The 20,849-nt window shown below is 38.9% G+C and overlaps 1 protein-coding gene and 1 long non-coding RNA gene across 2 annotated transcripts in view; one reads left to right on the forward strand and one right to left on the reverse strand.

Moving 5' to 3' along the window:
* Positions 1-1,136: 1,136 nt before the first annotated feature.
* Positions 1,137-10,480, reverse strand: RFXAP (regulatory factor X associated protein). The gene is made up of 3 exons (XM_086713393.1): positions 9,694-10,480; positions 4,923-5,030; positions 1,137-2,619 (listed from the first exon to the last, which is right to left on the reverse strand). Exons 1-3 carry the CDS (start codon positions 10,174-10,176, stop codon positions 2,509-2,511), a joined length of 702 nt encoding a protein of 233 aa, XP_086569519.1. The 5' UTR covers positions 10,177-10,480; the 3' UTR covers positions 1,137-2,508.
* A 97-nt stretch (positions 10,481-10,577) lies between these two features.
* The window catches only part of LOC147584820 (uncharacterized), a 106,466-nt gene continuing 96,194 nt past the window's right edge, over positions 10,578-20,849 (forward strand). Inside the window, exons 1-2 of the long non-coding RNA XR_015253638.1 lie at positions 10,578-10,664; positions 17,457-17,552. This is a non-coding gene — a long non-coding RNA (uncharacterized LOC147584820). The remainder of the gene's footprint in view (positions 10,665-17,456; positions 17,553-20,849) is intronic.

Raw genomic sequence — 20,849 nt, forward strand, 5'->3', positions numbered from 1 at the left:
CTCAGAGCCTGGAGCCTGTTTCCGATTCTGTGTCTCCCTCTCTCTCTGTCCCTCCCCCGTTCATGCTCTGTCTCTCTCTGTCCCAAAAATAAATAAACGTTGAAAAAAAAAAATTAAAAAAATAAAAAATAAAAAAAAAAATTAAAAAAATAAAAAAATAAAACTATAGCAATCCTATACAGAACTATGAGAGATAATAAATTGTTGTTTTACACCACTAGATTTTGGGGTGGTTTGTTAAGCAGCAATAACTATATAGCTAGGTGTATCAGTTACCTACTCTCAAGAATGCTGTGTAACAAACCGCCCCAAAACATTGTGGCTTACAGTCATAAACATTTATTATTGCTCACAACTCTACAGGTCAGCTGGGTGGTTCTGTAGTTCTGGGCTAGGTTTGGCTGATTTGGGTTGGGATTTCAAATGCATCTACAGTCAGCTGGCAGGTCGCCTGGGGGATAGCTAGTCTAGCATAGCCTCACTCACATGCCTGGCTGTTACAGGCTGTTGGAAACTAAGGTGCCTGGGCTATGTGTTTCCTTGTCCAGCAAACTAGGCTGGGCTAGGCTAGTAGGCAGCTGAGTAGGGTTCTAAAAGAACAAGGGCAACTATTCAAAATCTTTGGAAATCTACTCAAAGTTGGCATATTATTTCTTACTCATTCTATTGGCTAAAACAAGTCACAGGCCAGTCGTTCAGATTTAAGGGGTAGGTAAATAAAGTCAATTTCCTGGTGGGAGGAGCTGTAAAGCCATAAGGTAAAAGTTATGAGCACATGGAAGGATAAACTAGTAGTGACACATGCAATAAATCTACCCCCAAATAAGTAAAAACCTTATTGTTTTAGTGATTTATCTGCAAGTATATGTTGAGATAGATACTTACATATACATAAATTCAATCTCTTTTATTTTAATTCAGTACTCCCTGGCCTATTACTTTCCCTCCTTTCATATGCCTCCTATCCTATTTAAAGGATAAGCTGATTTTTTTTCACCATAAAAGTTTATTTACACTGTAGGAATTAAGTAAAGCTCCAATACCGTAAGTAAGAGAACAGTTAATAACAAATGTAAATGAATTCCTCTGCATCCAGAGTGAAAAAACTGAAGATAGAACAAGTGAATCAGACAATGCAAAGGTCAACAACTGGGCTTTAATGAATAATTTTGGTGAAATCTGTTATTTTTGCACAGATAGGCAGGTATAAACCACACATAAAAAATAAACAAAATATTCTTTCTCTCCTTAAGTACTTCTTAGAACAGCCATGACTAAGTTTAACTGGATACATATTTCAGGGCTTAAAACCCAAGAAACAAACACATTTTTGCAGTTAAACTTAAGAGACATACATTTATTATCTAACATTGGAAATCCTCTCTTGACATTTGATTGGTTACTCTTATTGGTAGGCTTGACTTTTAAAACTTTTCCTAGGAGAAGATACAAGGAAAAAGTTATCTATCCAGTTAACCATCATTCTGTGAACTTTACGAATAATACGATCTTAAATTAGCTGTTTCGGAAAACATTGACAAAATGGTGGAGTGTTATTTTTACTTTCAGAATCTCTTTCTGAAAAGGAAAATGAGTATCAAAAAAAATTTTTTTGTCCTGACATTGGTGGAATGAGATACATCTATATACCGTTCACAGATTTAACACACAAGTCTGCTTTAAAAGAGATCAATACTAATAGGTAACATGAAGTGAGAAGCCAACTTGAAGAGATGCTTTCATTCCAGTGTACTTAGATAACCCCTCTCCTAGGTTTTAGCAGCACATGCCTGAAAAGAAATGCACATCCTAATTTCACAGATAGTAACAATGATCACTTTCCTTACACATTTAAAATATGCTTACCTCTTTGACAGCTCCAGTCTTAACTGTAAAGAAAAGGTTATTACAAGAATCCAATTCTAGGTGCCCTGACTACATTTTATCATCACAAGTAGTATCACAACTATCAGTGTATCTTAAGAGAAGGATTACTGGCATTGTGGGTAAGATAATTATTAGTTGTGAAGGGCCATGCCAGACACCATACAACACTTAGCATTCCTGACCCATTCACTAAAAAACTAGGAGTTTTCAAGGTCACTGTGACAACAAAAACATATCCATACATTTGCAGATGACCCTTGATAAGAACCACTGAATTAAATGACCAAAGATTAGTATCTATTAACTTTTTGACTTCCACAGAAAGTAACTGCTCCATTACCTTCAGTAACTATGACTGAAGAGGAACACTTTGTTTAAAAAAACAACTGTAATTAAATGTTATTTTGGAAAGATAAGCTGTTTCTTCAAATTCACGGTAACCTGAAAGGATTAGATGCACAAAGTGCAATACTTATTTATCCCCAAATGCACACATACATTTACAGGAAAATGACTGCTTATGTTTCACTGGCATGTCTTACCCCATTTATCTTTAGTATAAAAATATGTCCATCTACTACAACAAAATAAAAACCATGTAGATCTTCTTGATAGATTCTTTCACACTGATGTTCCTGGAAACTGCTGCTGTCTTTGCTCCAAAACTTGCTGATTTAATAGTTGTTGCTGTTTCTGTAAAAATTGCACCACTTCTGGACTTCTTAGTAATGACTTAAAAAGAAAAAATGTATTTGTTAACATTATTCTTATGGGATTATCTTCACATGCTATAAAATTACTGTTATGTCCCTGCACAAGGCACAATATGCTTATAAAACATGCCTTTGCATTCACCCTTGCATCTGATGCATTGCAATTAAACTGCAAACTAATAATAATAAAATTTGATGTCATACATCAAAATACTAAAACCTAAAAATAGTGAGTGAAGCCTGATCTTATTGGTGACTTTGAACACAAAGGAAATGCTTTATTGATGGGCCAGCATATATATTGTCTATGAAACATAAGAGCAAACAGCCAAGAATAGCACTGGCCCAAGATTATAGCAAGAAAAACAAGGACATGAAAAGGGGCCACATGTGAAAATGGCCGTTAGATGCTAGTGTGGAAATCCACTTAAGGATCCAATTTCTCCCACTAGCCTATTAAGTCTTTCTGAAGAAAGTAAAGCGTCTGTGTGTGTGTGTGTGTGTGTGTATGTGTGTGTGTGTGTGTGTGTGTGTGTGTGTGTGTGTGTGTGTGTGTGTGTGTGTATGGGTATATAGGTATTAATAAAAGTAATATTAGCACATTACCAAAAGTTCAGAAAAGACAGAATATGATTGATCAAAAAAAATATATACAGTTTTGTACAACTGTCATTTTAAAATATAAAGTCATATAACAACTATAACAGACTCTGGTTAGTATGATTTTACTATAATAAAATACTTATAGAAATTGATGAGGAGAAAAAATACTTTGGTTCCAAAAAACTGAAAAAGATAAACTGAACAAGGTGGAAATACTATCATTAAATACTGATGTTAAAACTTAACATTAGAGGGGCACCTGGGTGGCTCAGTTGGTTAAGCATCTGACTTCGGCTCAGATTATGATTTTGCGGTTTGTGGGTTCAAGGCCCATGTCAGGTTCTCTGCTGTCAGCACAGAGACTGCTTCAAATCCTCTGTCCCCACCACCCCCTCTCTGCCCCTCCCCTGACTATTCTGTCTCTCTCAATATAATAAACTTAAAAAAAAAAAACAAAAAAAAAAAACCTTAACATTAGAACAAAGTACATTTTCTAGTTACTGGTTTTAAAACTTACTTGTAGTCAAAAATACTTCAATAAAAACATGTATTTGTAAAGATAGTCCCAAATTCTATTAAGTAAATGCACAACAGTCTACTCAGTTATTATGACACTGTTTGAGCATTTAAGCTGTTTAAACTACAATTTTACTAACTGTGATAATTACATTTCTGGCAACATCTTTATGCTTAACTTTATCCATATACAGAATTTATTTCCTGCAAAGATCTCCACAGTAAGTATGACTGCTGAGCTAAATGAATGATTAGTTTGGAGACTTCTGATACATAGTGCCAAACTGCTTTGCAGAAGTCTTATTATACCAACATATGATACCATCAAAAGAATGAGTATCTAGTTCATGGAACCCTCAACGTCATTGTTTGTTATCATTTAAATAATTTTCATCTGTTGTACTGTTTATTGTGATTTTTACTGACATTGAATACCTTTTCGTATCATTAAATGGTGGCATTTCTGCTTTTTTCCCCGTTCATATTTTTTGCAATGTATTAAAGTCAAAACTTTTTCCTCATCAACTTATATAAATATTTTGTAAACTAAAAATGTCAACCATATTAACCACAGTCTCTTATATTTGTTGCAAAGATTTTTCCTATATGTTATTTTGAAGTTTGCATTTTTACCACCATTTTTGACTATAGTATTCATTTCTTTGTAATTTTGTCTATTTCTTTTAAGCCAGAAAAATATTTTTGAGATAAAGTTTCAATGCCATTTTTTAAAAATCTTTATCAGGAATTTATTTTGACGTACAGTGACATGATTAAATTCTTTTTTGTCCTCAAATTATTAACCAGTTATTTCAGTATTTATTGAATAATCTCTCTTTTTCTGATTGAATTCTGATGCCTTCTACCAAGTTTATAATAGAGATCTTTCTTAAATGGTAGCCTAATTATACTTCCATACCACTAAAGCATTATCCCATAAATCACAGAATTCAGTACAAAGAAAGTCTCTTTTAAAACCCTATCTTGCTCAGATATTCAAGGTTTAGTCAGTGAAGATATAGGAATAAAGGTGTTTCAGCTCATCCAGTTTTGGGAGAGCATTATGACATTCTAGTGTGTGGTGGAAGAACAATTCGATCCTGGTAACCGTTTAACAAGTTTTAAAATCACAAAAGCTACATAATTCTATTTACAAAAACTTTTGTTCACAAATTTGTAAGTACTTTACAAACAGATATTTACCAGTCTTTTCTGATTTAACACTTGTTCTAAAAGAGTAGGTCTTGCAGGACGATCCCCAAAGGTTCCTGTTCTTTGTTTAACAATGGAGAGTATGTTATCTGTACTTTCCTGGGATAAATGATAAAAATACAAATAGGATTAAGTTAAGTAATAAACCATGATTGTAAGCTTTCAATGATGTAAGGAATGGGTCTCAGCTTCTCTTCCTTCTTGCTTAGGCCCTGTGAAACATTGGGAAAATCCCTGTTTAAGTCATAGGTAAAGTGATGGCAGTTAATTTTATAGGACATTCTTCACTCCCTCACCTTCTACAATTTCCAACCTGGGATTTCCAGTCTCTTGAAGGTCTCAAAATCAATAGTGGGGCAGAGGTGGAAGAAGCAAAGAGTTACTTGTTAGCTATTTTCAATATTACAAAAAATGCCAAGTGGAAATTAAACATTCTCTTCAGATAAAGCCACCCAGGCCAAAACAAAGTTTGTCATAAATACATAACTCAAAGGCAATTTACATATTGCTAATGAGACACCCTGATAGTTTCTTGCCCATTTAACAACAGTTAAATGCAGGGAGGAGGAGCAGTAAAATATTAAAGAAGCAACTGACACACGAAGCTTTCAAACTTTGGAAGTCACTAGGAAAAAAATGACAAACTGGCTTTGAAAAGACTAGAAAGCACTGGTATAAATAATCTCCTGCTATTGGTATAGTCAAAATAGTTAAGTTCTAAAATGAAAACCATAGTCTGAGACATCCTTAACTAAACAAAATCGGCAGCAATAACTACCAAATATGTATCCCGTTACCTGACAGAATCTTAAAATATTCACAATTTTCCTGGCATAACTAAATATTGTTGTAGTTAACTAAGATATTCTGACTCTTAGAAAACCTGATACAATACTGACCACACCCAGAAATTCTAACTAAGCAAATATAAAACTGTAAGTGTTTTACCATGAAGCCATATGTAAATTTACTCTCCTCTTTGCTCTTTATTTAGGTGGTTACTGAAGCTGTTTTCTTCTCCTGACCTCTTTCCCCACTGGCTCTGAGTTCTCTGTTAGAATATCCACTTTCTCTCTTTCATTATGAGAAGTTTATCAACTGGATGTGACAAAAATGTTCAATCCCTAAACACTTTAGGCCGCAAAATGTAAAGGAAAAAAAAAAAAAAACTGTAAAAAGAGCATTCTGATACCAGAGAAAACAAAAATAATTTCTTCCTCCCTCGCTCCCCACAGGATTAACTACATGTCATTTTTGTGTGCACAGAAACGAAATAATGAAACTGACTTGATGGTGTTATTCTTACAACCCCAGAAAAGCACTATGTAGATTCACAATGTTAATGTCACAAAAACACAGAAGCTTGTAGTAGAAATAACCTTGAGTCAGCTAGTCCAAACTTCTACAGTGTTCAAATTCCTTTTTCAAAAATTTTCAACACCTTTTGCCCTAAGGAGTTTACCAACTTTTGAGGCATCCCATTTAGTTTTAAGTAACTCCAACATCTAGGTAGCTTTTATTTAGGTCAAGCTGAAAGACATATGTCTTGTGATTTTCACCTAAGGTTCCTAGTTACTTAAACTACGCAAAATAAACCTACTGCTTCTTCTAAACGATAGCCTTTTAGATATTTAAGGATAATGATCAACCCCGTAAGTCAATTATTTTAACCCTAGTTCCTTTTATGTATTCTCTCATATAATACACTTTTAGATGCATAGACTAAATATTATATATATTTGTTCCTTATTTGATTTATGTAAATGATTTTAAAAACCTTAATTTCTAATTTGCTTTTCATACTACAGAAGACCCTACCACTGCCCATCAGTCCTACTATAATAATCTCCTAAAGTCTCTAAGTCTACAAGCCTTGACTTTAAACCATCCCATTAGAGTAGAGCCCTGTTACTTCCTAATTAGAAGCTTCATTTAAAGACTCCAAACCTAAATCCCATAACCTGCCATTCAATACCATACATAAACTGGCTTCCAATTCTCTTTCCAAATTTATTTTTCATGAATTTTCCACATAAATATTCCACTCTAGCTAGAGTGGTCCTCCTGTTTCTTCCCAAAAGTGTCTTCTGTATTCCCACTTCCCTTTTTTTACTAAGATGAGCTTCGTTTTCTTTCACCCACCCAAATTCGAGGGAAACAGTATTGTGTGAGGATACACTATGTGAGTGAAGGCTCTAGAATCAGACTACTTGGGTTTGAATATTTGCTGGCTATAAGACCTAGACCAAGTTACTTCACCTTTCTGTGCCTTAGTTTCCATGTATGTGAAATACAGCACCTATCTAGCATTGCTAAAGGATGTGACACTCCATTTACAGCTTTGCACAGTGTCTGGCACATCAGACACTTAGCTGATTAAGCATAAACTATTAGCCACCCTTTCTGGCTTATACTGAGTTATATTTTCTCTGCAAAGCCTTTCCAGAGTATCTCAGCCTATAATGATCTGTCCTCCTTTCCACTACTAAAGAAGTGCTATACAGTTGCTCCTTATATCCTGATGGTCACTGTTGGTTTTCTTCACACTCAGTTCAACAAAGATAAAGACTTACAGCTCTTGAAGTCTCAGAACTGGTAAAGTGTCCCATAATATAAGACAAATGGTACAGCAGGGTATTAATTCTTGCTTATAGCAATTACTTCTCTTTCCTAAAAAATCATGCAAATTATTTTAGAATAGGAAAATTATTAAGATTCTTCTTTGTGGGACGTCGAGGGGGAGACTTAATTCAGTATCTATTTGCCTTTTATACATTTTCCTCAAACTGTAGATGTAAAAGCTGGACAGTTAAAAGAAAAAAAGTAACTATAGGTAAAATACCTCTTTCTTGAAAAGAAGTATATTCTCTCTCTGAAGAATTCTGAAGTGAATTTGAAACACAGGAGTAACTCTGGAACATACAGGGGGCAAAAAATCAACCTTACTTTCATTCTGTAATAAGTGAAATGCTTATTTCCATAATTCCTTGTAATCTAAGATTTGGTAAAATACATTTTACAAGGACACAGGTTCAGGTCCACAGGGGTTTTGAACTCTATAATGTGTATGCAAATTAAATACCTACATGTATATATTTTTTCTGGGAAAAGGGTTCATTAGGTTTTATCAGATTCTCAAATAAATCCTTTTACCCTAAACAGATTAAGACTCAATGAGATAAAAGGGAAAGAGAAGTCACTCAGGCCCTAATTAGTGGAAATTAAGTGTGAGATGTTGAGGGCTATAAATTTTAAAAATAGTTATAACATTACATTTATAAACAATTCCAAAGTCTAAAATTTTGGCAATGAGGAGGTTGTTCAAGTCCAGCAAAAACTAAGAAATTTAAAGACTTTCAGAATACATTCTAGGACAGCTTTCAGTTTAAAATTTTTTCTGGATCATTTTTAACAAAATTCAATTTTTTTTTTTTTTAAATTTTTTTTTTTCAACATTTATTTATTTTTGGGACAGAGAGAGACAGAGCATGAATGGGGGAGGGGCAGAGAGAGAGGGAGACACAGAATCGGAAACAGGCTCCAGGCTCTGAGCCATCAGCCCAGAGCCTGACGCGGGGCTCGAACTCACGGACCGCAAGATCATGACCTGGCTGAAGTCGGACGCTTAACCGACTGCGCCACCCAGGCGCCCCCAAAATTCAATTTTTCAATGTACTGAGGGACTATAGCTTTTATTAAAAGGAGAAAATATACAGATGAAATATCTGCTTATCTGTAACAACTTCCAAGTATACTACGAATAATGACAATAATAGTGGCTAAGGTTTTTTGGCTTTTAGTATCTGCTAGATAGTGTGAACACTGTGTGAACACTCAATATGGACTATTTCACATGTTCACTGCAACATTACAAACCAGGTACCATTTTAAAATCCACTTTACAGATGAAGACGCTGAAGCTTCTAAGAGTTTAACAACCAACCTATTCAAGAAGGCCACACCACCAGCAAATGATGATGGAATGGAGATTTGTAGCCCAAAGTCCAACACCAGAGCACTGGCTTTAACCTTCGAAACAATTCAAATTAAACACTCCAAAAATCTTCTGAGACCTACACCCCATTATTATTCCATTTCCCTTTCTAGGGGCACTAAGAAAAGGGATAGTTAGAACAGGTACTAAGAAAAGGGATACTGAGAGCAAGGTTAAGTACAGGGTACTAAGCATGGGAGTACTGAGGACAGTATAAGCCTACGGAGAATAGAATTACTGAAAACAGAGTACAAACGAATAAGATTAAGGGAGACCAGGGCACTAAGAACAGAGTACTTAGCAATGGGGTACTAAGAGTTGGGTACTAAAATAGGGATACTGGTAACAGTACGCTGTGAATAGGGTAATGCAATCAGGAAGAGATTACCTTCTCTGAAGTATAATTTCATCTAGGTCTCTTTGCCTGCTCCTTTAGCGATGAACCACATCATTCACTTACTACCTGTCCTTCCAGCCCATATTGCAGATCTTTGAAATAACAGGTCTGCTGATATGTCACAACATTTCCACTGACACATTCATCTCTCACAAGGATGTACCCGAACGGTTAAGGCTTTGCACGTGTGTGTATAAACTCTAATTTAGGACAAGCACTCACTCACTCTCTGCCACAAGTCGAGCCATAGCAACCTGGCCCATCTGGGAGCCGGCGGGCAGCGCTGGAAACGAAACGCGGTTTGCGCTAAGAGTGTTGTTTCCCCCCCCAACCACCTCCCACTCCCCAAGACCCCAGCTAAGGTCTGATACCTCCAGTCTGACGTTTCCCGCGCTGCCAGGCTGGGCGGCCCCACTGCAGTTCAGGGCCTGATCACTTTTCTTCTTTTTGTACTTGTCCTTGTACATCTTGTTGCGGTGTTTTTTGCACATCCAAGGCTTGCGCTGCTTGGCCACCTGGCTCGTGGTCTCGCTGCAGCCCTCGAAGGTGCAGGTCTTGCTCATGCTGCCCCCGCCGCCACCCCGTCTCCGGGCTCCCCCGCTGCCGCCCTCGCCCCCTGAGTGTGTCTCCTCGTCCTCCAGATCCTCCAAACTAGCCGTGCTCTCGCCTCCCCCCGGGGCGTCTGAAGTGTCCAGCAGGTCGGCTTCGTCCTCCCCTGCCTCCTCCTCGCCAGCCCCCGCCACTTCGCACAGATACCTAATGGACTTGCCCGTCCCGGCGCCGTCCCCCAGGGCCGGAGGCTGCCTGAGGACGCCCTCCGCCGCAGACTCGTCCTGCCCTCCGCAGGGGTGCATCACCAGCAGGGTGAACTGCGAGGCCGGGGCCGGGACGGAGGCTGGAGCCAGGGCCTGGCCCAGAGCAGTGGCGGGGGCCCCGGGGCGGAGCGCGCCACCGGCGGCGCCCGGCCCCGCACCCTCGACGACGCCCTGCACCTCCGTGCTGCTGACACCTTGCGGGGGTCCACGACCCCAGCCTTCCAACAAATGCGAAGCCCAGCGGCACTTCGCAAGCCAAAGACCACGGAGGGGAAAAGGCTCCGGCTAGGTGAGGTGGCCCTGACTGCGCCTGCGCGGCCGCGTCTCGCGCGTGAGCGTTTCTCTGCCTGGCGCCTTTCTGGGAACTTCGCATCTCTGAGGGGCGGGGCTGAGCAGCCCGCGAAGTAGCTGACTGCGCAAGTGCGGCTGCGGCGCTGGCTGGAAGCGCTGCGTTGCGTTTCGCTGCGCTGGCGCCGCCGCTGCTGTGGAGGCTCTGTGTGCAGTTGAAGTCTCTCTCTGCGCGCTCGGTAAGACCGCGCTTTTTGCTGAAACCTACTATGTCTAAAAAGTTTCAAAAACACTTTTGTACTGGAACTCCACAGTGTAAATTAAGATGGCTCCTGAGCGATTTTATGACTTACGGCGTTTTAATGCTAATTATCATAATATTTTGTCCCAAAATGCCTTGAAATGGGAGATGTGAAGCTGGTATGTGCCACAACCTGGCACCACTAGTTGGCAGTCAAGGAGGGCAGAGGCGGCCTATTTGAAAATATGGTGGAGAAGGAGTGGGCCAAACTTGGGGCCAAGTTTGTGTTAAGAGCTAAGTGATTTGTTCCGATACATTTCTTTTTCTCTCTTGGAAACTTATTTGATTTTTAATATTTGTCCTTTGCTGTGACCTCTAAGATGAGTCTTTAATAACGTTTTCATTAAATACAGTGAAAACGGGTAAAATGCAACCCTGAATGACAAACGTTAAAAAAAAACAATAAACGACCTATTATTTTTACCAGTTGTTGCACAAGTGCTGGTTGCTAAATCTTAATTTAGCCACATCTCAGGAGGGAATGGACCCTGCCGCCTCTTGAACGAAAGTGCCAGGTAGTTGTTCTCTTTCCATTTGTTCCTTCCTCCTTGCCTGGTTGGGTTTTGCATTCCACCTATTGGGAAGGAGAGCAATGACTACCCCAACAAATGATAAGTCCACTCACATTAAGGTGTTTGGGTGTTGATGTGTGAGTAGGTCACCAGCTACCTACGTTTCAAAGAGAGGCACAAAGAGGTTTGAATATAGACAGACCTGGCTGGCACTGTCCTGTGTGACCAGGCCTCATTAGTGACAGCCTCTGGGACATTCAGCTTCCTCCATAGTAAAAGGAAGGGTCAGTAGTGTGCTAGATGAGGTTGATGAGTGCCATTGTTGAAATACCAAGTATTTAATGAGCTGGAAGTTAAACACTGTTATTATTAAAAATTAAATTACATAAACTTCCAATTAAATTATTTTATTAAAAAAAATTTTTTTTAACGTTTATTTATTTTTGAGACAGAGAGAGACAGAGCATGAACAGGGGAGGGGCAGAGAGAGAGGGAGACACAGAATCTGAAACAGGCCCCAGGCTCTGAGGTGTCAGTACAGAGCCCCACGCAAGGTTCAAACTCAGGGACCGTGAGATTGTGACCTGAGCTGAGTCGGACGCTTAACCGACTGAGCCACCCAGGCGCCCCACCCATTAAATTATTTTAAAAACAAAAGTTAAAAACCTCAAACCTCATCCCTTTCTAATCGTTTTTCAGTGTTTTACTATTAGCAATGCTTATAAGATACGTATGTGGAAATACTAGTTAGTAGTGTGATACTGCACGTCTCTTCTCAGCTCTGCATTCAGTGATGTCACGTTGGTTGCTGGAAACTAGCCATGGTGAGCGTGTTTACACTATGGGGATTGTCAAGTGATACAAAGCAGAGCTTGACTTGCTGTCGATTGTCTTCAGACTCAAGGTGATAGTAAAAATGTTAATGAAGATTAAACTTAACACATTTGATGGCTGTGGCTGTCACGTTGTCAGTAGCCTCCCAAAATTGAAATATTCTCTCAGTATTTGAAAATTATCATGATTTCAGCAAAGAAGTTGCTCCCATCATTGAACAATAAGTGAAGTTCTGGCATACATCTTCATTGTTTCACTTTTGTCTTACTCATCAATAGAAACAAAAATGTCAGCCAACATTCAGAGCAGAACTGCACTCTGTCACTAATGTGAGCAACTTCTTTGCTGAATCGGATAAAAATCAAGCATTTATTTATAGTTTGAATTCTTGACACTTGTTGGTGAAATAATTATAAAAAGTGATAGTGGATTTTGCAAGAAATAGCAGGTTACACTGAAGTGTATGGAATTACAATAAGGAGTCTTGTGATTTTTATTATTTGTAAATCATGTGCTAAAACATTCTTTCTACCAGTCAACTGGTTTTTAAAAATTTATCAGCATATCACTGAAGGCAGTGCTATTTAAACCCTAGTGCAAATTCCTGTTATGGTATTCAATAAATGACAGCAGGGTTTTGTTTTTTGTTTGTTTGTTTGTTTTGTTTTTTTTAAATTTTTTTTGACATTTATTTATTTTTGAGACAGAGAGAGACAGAGCATGAACGGGGGAGGGTCAGAGAGAGGGAGACACAGAATCCGAAACAGGCTCCAGGCTCTGAGCTGTCAGCACAGAGCCCGACGCGGGGCTCGAACTCACGGACCGCGAGATCATGACCTGAGCCAAAGTCGGCCGCTTAACTGACTGAGCCACCCAGGCACCCCGTTGGTTTTTTTTTTTTTTTTTTTTATTGAGATATAATTTGCATGCTATAAAACCCACCCATGGTAAGTATACAACTTAATGATATAGGCCAGCAGGGGCCAATAGACTCTTGTAGTACTGCTTTAATTGTCCATTCTCAGTGTATTTTAACTCTGACTTAGGCTTCTTCCTTTGCTCAAGAAAATGATATATGGTTAATTTTTATGTAGTTATTAATTCAAATAAAATTGTTTTAAACCTAGAACCAGAGTTCCACACCTGTTTTCCTCTATTTCAAACTCTGTAGATTAGTTTACTTTCTCTAGTTTATTTTTTTTCTTCCTTTCTGGCTTCTAGACAATAGTTTTACGCTTCCCCGAGAAGTAATATATGCTGTGTGTTGGGAGCTGAGGAAAGGAACCATTCTTATTTCCTTTTATCAGTCTTCTTACGTGTTCTTTCAAACTATGAAGCTTGATGTTAACAAAGTACCAATTTTCACCAGAACAGAATTTTACCACTGTGATTACAGCATAGTAGAGTTGTCTTAAAACCAATTACAGCCCTCATTTTTATCTAGGAAAACTTGTATGAAAATAAATCTATAGGTCTTGGATTTTATTTTATTATTTCAGAAGAAAATAAAGTATTCTATATATCGTTTGTGATACTGATTGAATGAATATTTTGATTATTGCAAAATGACAATTTTCAACTCTTATCCCTTTCTCTGTATTTATGAGTTGGCATTTTACTGTTGGGAAGAGCCATCCCTTCTACTTTCTGTATTTATTTCTTTATTGTTTATATACGATCAGTATGGACTCATGAATTTCTGTTTTATTTAATGGATTGCAGTCTCTTACTTACCTTATCAATGCTCAGATTGTTCTGGATTTGGCTGGACTTCCTAGATTCAGCTGGTGGTAGTCCTTCAAGCAGGCTCCTGTATCCTTTTGGGCACTCCCTTGCTTTCTGGCATAAGAAGATATTCCAGACTTGTCTTGTACTGTCCTAGCTACAGTCCATTTCTCCTTTCTCCTAGGAGATTTCCTAGGATCTCTGGTTCCTTTTCATGGAGGATGATACCTAGAAACCAAGATCTGGGTGCTAGATGTGCTCTATGCTACTAGGCACTTTTAACAGATAAAAGGAAAAAGTCCAAACATGTATGTATCTATACTTAATCATGAATTCATACTGATTACTTCTGTTCTGATCCTACCCCCAGTAGCATTTCTTTGACTTCCTTCATTCCACATTAGTATCTTCTTTCTTCCCAATGATAACTCTGGTTATGATATGAGAAATTTATTCATGGCAATCTATATTACATGTTATGTTGTATATCAATATTTTATTTGATTGGTATTTTATTTTAAAAAAATTTAAAAATGTTTATTTATTTATTTTGAAAGAGAGAGGGAGGGAGAGAATCCCAAGCAGGCTCCATGCTCAGCCCAGAACTGACACAGAGCTCAATCCTACCACCAGGAGATTGCTACCTAAGCCAATATCAAAAGTTGGCCACTCAATCAGTTCAGCCATCCAGGCTCCCCTTAATCAGTTTTTTTAAAATTTATTCTCTACTTCCAGAAAAATAAAAGGCCTATTAAGAAAATAAAAATTAGCACAGTTCATTTTGAGCCCATATTTGTATTTCTTGTCTTCATCCATCGATAGATAAATGCATGACTGTAGCAAAAAACAGACTATGCTCAGACTTTCAGATATATTGTTAGCATTTTGTTTAGGAGAGCCAGGAGATAACCTCCTTTGAAAGAGGGTTTCACAGAGTTGCTGGGAACATGATACTTTGATATTTATGTTATCAGTGTAAGAATAGAGAACTTTTAGGGGAGGAAATATTCCTGGGTATTAGTGACAGACGATTTGACTTTAGTCACAGGTTAAGTGCCTGTGTATTTGATCTTTCATATCCCAAATCATCCTTGAATTTAGCTTAACACAAATGTCACAAAATGTATTGCCAAAATGCCAATAAAGAAAAGCAAAGAAATATCTGTAAGATGACCTCCTCTGGTTCTTTTACAAGGAGAGTTCTTCTATCCCATGTGATATGTATTCATAACACTCATGATATCTGATATCGCCACTACCAGTCTGAGTCCTCATTTGAACATAAGCAGGAAAAAGTTTTTAAAACTATTTCTAAGTAATTCAGATGAGTTTGGTTCCAGGCAAATAGTGTGATTGGAAGAACAATGAGAAGCAGGTTTCGATCTATATGAAGTGAGAACTGGCAACTGGATCCATCTGCTATGGCAATAAAATTCTGGGTTCCACTGAGAAACAGGTTATCATCTCATCCTTCTTGAGCTATGTGTGGAGATAGGGAGGACATGAAAAACTCCTGGAGGCTTCATGATTTAGTTTAAGTTATACAACTAAGTTGTTTTTCTAATTAGGATTTTTTGTTTTAAGATTTAACTGAGTGAAATAAGGTGTTATACCCCACCAATTTATAGCAACATTACTTTTTCCCAGAGATGACAGGATCTTCAGAAGTGTGGGTAGGTTACTTTACCAAAGATCCATTCTACTAGATAATTATTAGACAAAACAAACATTCTAATGACAGATTAAAGAGGCTAACTCTGGTAGCATGATGAGTGAAGTAATGTTTCTGAACTGATCAAGAGTTGGACGCTCGGGGTGCCTGGGTGGCTCAGTCGGTTAAGCTCCAGACTTCAGCTCAGGTCATGATCTCACGGTTTGTGAGTTTGAGCCCCACGTCGGGCTCTGTGCTGACAGCTCAGAGCCTGGAGCCTGCTTCAGATTCTGTGTCTCCTCTCTCTGCACCTCTCCTGCTTGCGCTCTGCCTCTCTCTCTCTCTCTCTCTCTCAAAAATAAATAAACATTAAAAATTTTAAAAAACACACACACCCAAAGAGTTGGACGCTCAACCAACTGAGCCACCCGGGTACCCCAGAGATGATTTTAAACAACACATGATATGGAATAGGGAACTGAGGAAAGACACACAATCATATGATATATAAAACCCTGCATTTTGGGGTATCTGGGTAGCTCAGTTGGTTAAGCATCCAACTCTTGATTTTGTCTCAGGTAATGATCTCATAGTAGGTGAGATTGAGCCCCATGTCTGCACTGACAATGTGGAGTCTGTTTGGGATTCTCTCTCTCCCTCTCCGTCTCTGCCCCACCCCTGCTCACACTTTCTCTCTCTCTCTCTCTCTCTCTCTCTCTCTCTCTCTCCCCCTCTCTCTCTCAGAATAAACAAACTTAAACACACACACACACACACACACACGCAGGGGCACCTGGGTGTCTCAGTTAGTTAAGCATCCGACTTTGGCTCAGGTCATGATCTCACGGTTTGTGGGTTCAAGCCCTATGTCAGGCTCTGTGCTGACAGCTCAGAGCCTGGAGCCTGCTTCAGATTCTGTGCCTCCCTCTCTCTCTGCCCCTCCCCTGCTCGTGCTCTGTCTCACTCTGTCTCTCAAAAAATGAATAAACATTAAAAAAAAAAAACGTGCATTTCACCTGTTGATGTACTTACTGTTGGTAGTACTGCTAGATTTATATTTATGCTGCCTAAAAACATATAATTCTGGTAAATTCTATTTTGCACAATTCCCATAAAAATACATGGTATGTTTATAATTGCGTATGCCATATTCATAACAGGAGAGAACTTCTGATTGACTAGCTGTTGATGAAAACCAAATCTTATGATTTTACACATTTGATGACTAGAGTAATTTTCCACAGATTGGTTTCTGGCTCCATACATTTCAAACCCTTTTTGTCCTCCACTATTTCATGTTAAGAGCAATCGGACACTTTTGTCACATTCATATTGTGATCCGACCCCTGATCCTCTATATACTCTCTTGTCTTCATGCCCAATGAATCAGTAGAGTATAGGCAGTAGGAACATTCCTGAAAGCTGTTGCTACATGGGAGAGTGGGAGAGTGAGTTAGCAATCCCTTGGCTATGAACCACATAAATATATCCCACTAAACCCAAACTAATTGTATCACAACTCAGCTTCCTCCAACCAGATCCCCGCATGTCTAGAGCCTCTTCAGTACCACCCAGCACAAGAAGAAATGTGACAGAAGGGAAGTCCTGAGTGGAAAGAGACAGGGGTCTCAATCAATTGAGATTAAATTGCTTGCTTTCTTTTGCAAATTTTACATAAATATATGCCCATATGAACGCATTGTTGGCCCCCTCCCAGCCTTGGACAGGAAGAAGGGGAAAGACTTGGAACTTAAGCATCATCATCTGTGTGTAAATCCATCTTGATTCATAAGTACTTTGTCCAGATAAGTGGTAAACTGGATGGAGGCTGTGCCTTTCAGAGAAGAACTTTCACTTGAGTTTAAGGGTCCACTTAGGAGGATTGGGTTTGGAATTATTTTAGGGAAAGGATTACCTAGGGGATTTCCAAGCGTTTGAAAACATGATTGTGCTGTGCTGTCTTCTCATAATTAGAGCTCATCTTTACATTTTCTTTCTTTTTCCTTAGGAAATCCCTTTAAAGTTTCTTTTTAATAAACTGCAAAGGAATGTTACTCCTAAATTAGCAGGAGACTGTGAGGACTGGCCTTCTCATAGATTTACTGTAAGTACTAAATGACATAAGATTCTAGCATTTAATAAGTGCTCAATTAAGGATAACAGCAGGATAAACAGTTTGTTAAATGAGCTGAATTGGGGGGGGGGGCGCCTGGGTGGCTCAGTCAGTTGAGCGTACGACTTTGGCTCAGGTCGTGATTTTGAGGTTCGTGAGTTCCGGCCCTGCGTCAGACTCTGTGCTAACAGCTTGGAGCCTGGAGCCTGCTTCAGATTCTGTGACTCCCCCTCTCTCTCTGCCCCTCCCCTGCTCATGCTGTATCTCTGTCTCTCAAACAATAAACGTTGGAAAAAAATTAAAAAAAAAAAAAAAGTTGTGTCCTTTAAAAAAAAAATGAGCTGAATTGTAGGGTTTGGAAAGTAACTTAGACTTTCTCCTACTGCTGTCTTTAAGCTTAATGTATGTGCTCTTTCTTTCCCACCTCTGGACGACGTTTGGGGAATATCCTATTGTTTTTCTGTTCACTTTCATAGATTAATAAACAGTCTCATTTTCAGATTTTAACAAGCTCAGGAAAGTATAATATCAAAACTTTATTTTCCCCCCATTTGCTTTAAAGCTTCTCTCTTCCTCCATAACTCAAGGTTGACTGAAGTTTGAAACCGACTGGGGGATGGTGGGCAGGAGTGTACTTGGTTTCTTTATTCTCCTATCCTTCACTTTCTCCCTTACTCACAATTGCTCTTTCTGACCCCTCCAAGTCAAAAATAAGAGATAAGGGGAACTTTTTTTAAAAAAAAGCACTAGGGGAAATCATTTTTAATAGGCTACACAAGAAAGGCTTCACTGAGGTGACATCTGAGCTTAGACCTGAACCATGAGAAGGGATGGGGGGAGGTTGGTGGGGAGAAGATAAGTAGGTGCCAATAGGCCACTGTACAGAGTTTGGATACAGTGGGAATCCACTGGAGAGTTTTAAGCAGAAGGGTGACATGATCTGTTTCACTGCATCAAAAGGGCTCTGGATTCTAGTCCTGTAGCATCTATCTGTTCCTCCTTTCTTGGATAACCTCTCTTTGGTTTACTAAACTTGAGATTCTCTCTAATCCAATGTCTGGCCCCAAACTCTCTGCCATCCATAGTGAGAGATTAAAGTGAGCCTTGTTAATGAGCAAACCACCCCCTTTCATCATTTAAATACCTTCTTCCCCAATGAGCATGATCTGTGTGCTCTTTAACTGCGACCAGTAAGGAGAACTTTTGAAGAACACAAACTTATATGGCAGGTGTTATTATAATCCACAGTTACAGCCCTTCATGTGGCAGATGCCCTAATGCTGGCTTTATTGCTGGTGGGTGTTTCAGTGAGTTCTGCTCTCCTGATTTTGGTGATACCATTTCCATAGCATCTTTCTGCTGCTGGATCAATGTATCTCAGCACACAGGACAGAGTCCTTTCAGGATAACTCAAGGCCAGCTACCTTGCTCCATCATGGATGGGAGACTGGCTTGTTCCTGTTGCTCCCACCTTTCTTCGTGTTATGGAGACTGCTTCAGCCATTTTTAAGGAAGGTTCAGGCAACAGTCCCTGTCATCCCCTGAACTCTAGTGTATATGTGTGCAGTTTCTCTGAAATGTTCTTTCTAAGCTCAGCATATTTATCTTAAAAGATACAAGGAGGGAAACAGTTCAACTCCAACTCCCTTCAAAGTAAAAAAAAGAAAAAGAAAAAGAAAAAAATCTCTTCAATCTTTTTCATTCTTGTCACATTCTCAACTTGTCTTATATTTAAAGTGGGGGGTGGGAGTTATAATGGGGAATGGATTTCAAGTTACAGAGCCAGTTTGGAACCACATTGTTGTCCTGTCGCCTATGTGTGGGCACTTAAAACCTGTTTTTCTCATCTTTGGGGGCTCACTGAGAACTGTGAGGTAACAGGAAGGAAAGTAGTTGTAATTTGGAAGTTGTAGCTGTGTCACTTAGATTATCCATATATATATATTTTTTTTTTCCCTTGGTGTACTGTTATTTTCTCATTCATCCCTGCCATTTTTAGTTCAGGTGGGCTCTAATGCTGTCACTCCTCCATCAACACAGTATGTGTACCATTCACCACCACCAGTCCGACATTCCCTTCGGTTTATGTTACTGTCATTGTTATCACCAAATTTGTGCAGAGAGCTTTGCATGATTTGCACTAAAGGAGGGAGGTAATAGTTTGAGGCAGTACTGAATTTGAAAATAATAAAAATATTTTAGATTCCTCATTGCCATCAGAGTCTTTACTTGCTGAGCCCAAAAACCATCCATAAGAACACTAATTTCTCCATTAGTTATATATTTAGAGGACTTTAGGAAAAAGACCTTCCTCTATGAGGGAGAAGATACTGCCTTTTAGGAAGATCTACTATGACACAAAAGCAGCAAGCGATGAATACAACGATTCCAAGAGGAAAGCTGAGAATATGAAGCTAGATTGGAGACACAGATAGAACAAATTAAACTGGGAATAGGGACCTTCTGACCAAAAATAACGGACTCCATATGGAGGTCGCATGGCCAAGGAGAAGTTTGAAATGCAATATTCTGAAGGCTCCCAGGAGGTCTGAGCACTAGAGGATGATCTTGTATAGATGAAAGTGATCAAAGATCAATTGCAGAAATATGTCAGAGAGCTGAAAACAAATGGCGACTTGGAAAATATGCAACACACGTAATTGTTACTCTGGAAGACAGAGCAGTGTACAATCAACCATTGAAAGAAATGCCTTTCTGGAGAGTGAATTGAAGAGGAGAGTCTCCTGGAATCCATCTAATACATCAAAGGAATTGGTCCTGCAACACCCAAGCCAAAACACTGACTTCATGTCGCCCATGGACCTGGTTCCAGTCTGAATACAACTCAGATGTCCTGTGAGGTATGGGAAACTCCTTTATCTTGTGGATCAGAGGGTCTGCCTTCAAAATTATAGGGGACTTGCTGTGAAAAGTAGGGCACTAGAAACCAATCTTGAATTCTTTTGAAAATTTGTATGGGGTCAGTCTTCAAGCTAAGCAAATGTCACAACCTTCTGGTGAGGGAGCAAGGACAGATGACAGAGACAAAAAGCTAGGCAGTGCTAGTATGGTGTGGGGTGATGAATGGTTGGTAAGTGTCTAAATTTGGGAAACTATATTTTATTTATTTTTATTTTTTTAAATTTTGATTCCAGTATAATTAACATTCAGTGTTATATTACTTTCAGGTGTACAATATTACTCATTCAACAATTCTATACATTACTGAGTGCTTAGAATGATAAGCATACTCTTAATCCCCTTCACCTATTTCATCCATTCCCCTCG

This window comes from Puma concolor, chromosome A1, assembly GCF_028749965.1.
Source record: "Puma concolor isolate L17-30 chromosome A1, mPumCon1.1.hap2, whole genome shotgun sequence".
In the NCBI taxonomy this organism is placed as follows: domain Eukaryota; kingdom Metazoa; phylum Chordata; class Mammalia; order Carnivora; family Felidae; genus Puma; species Puma concolor.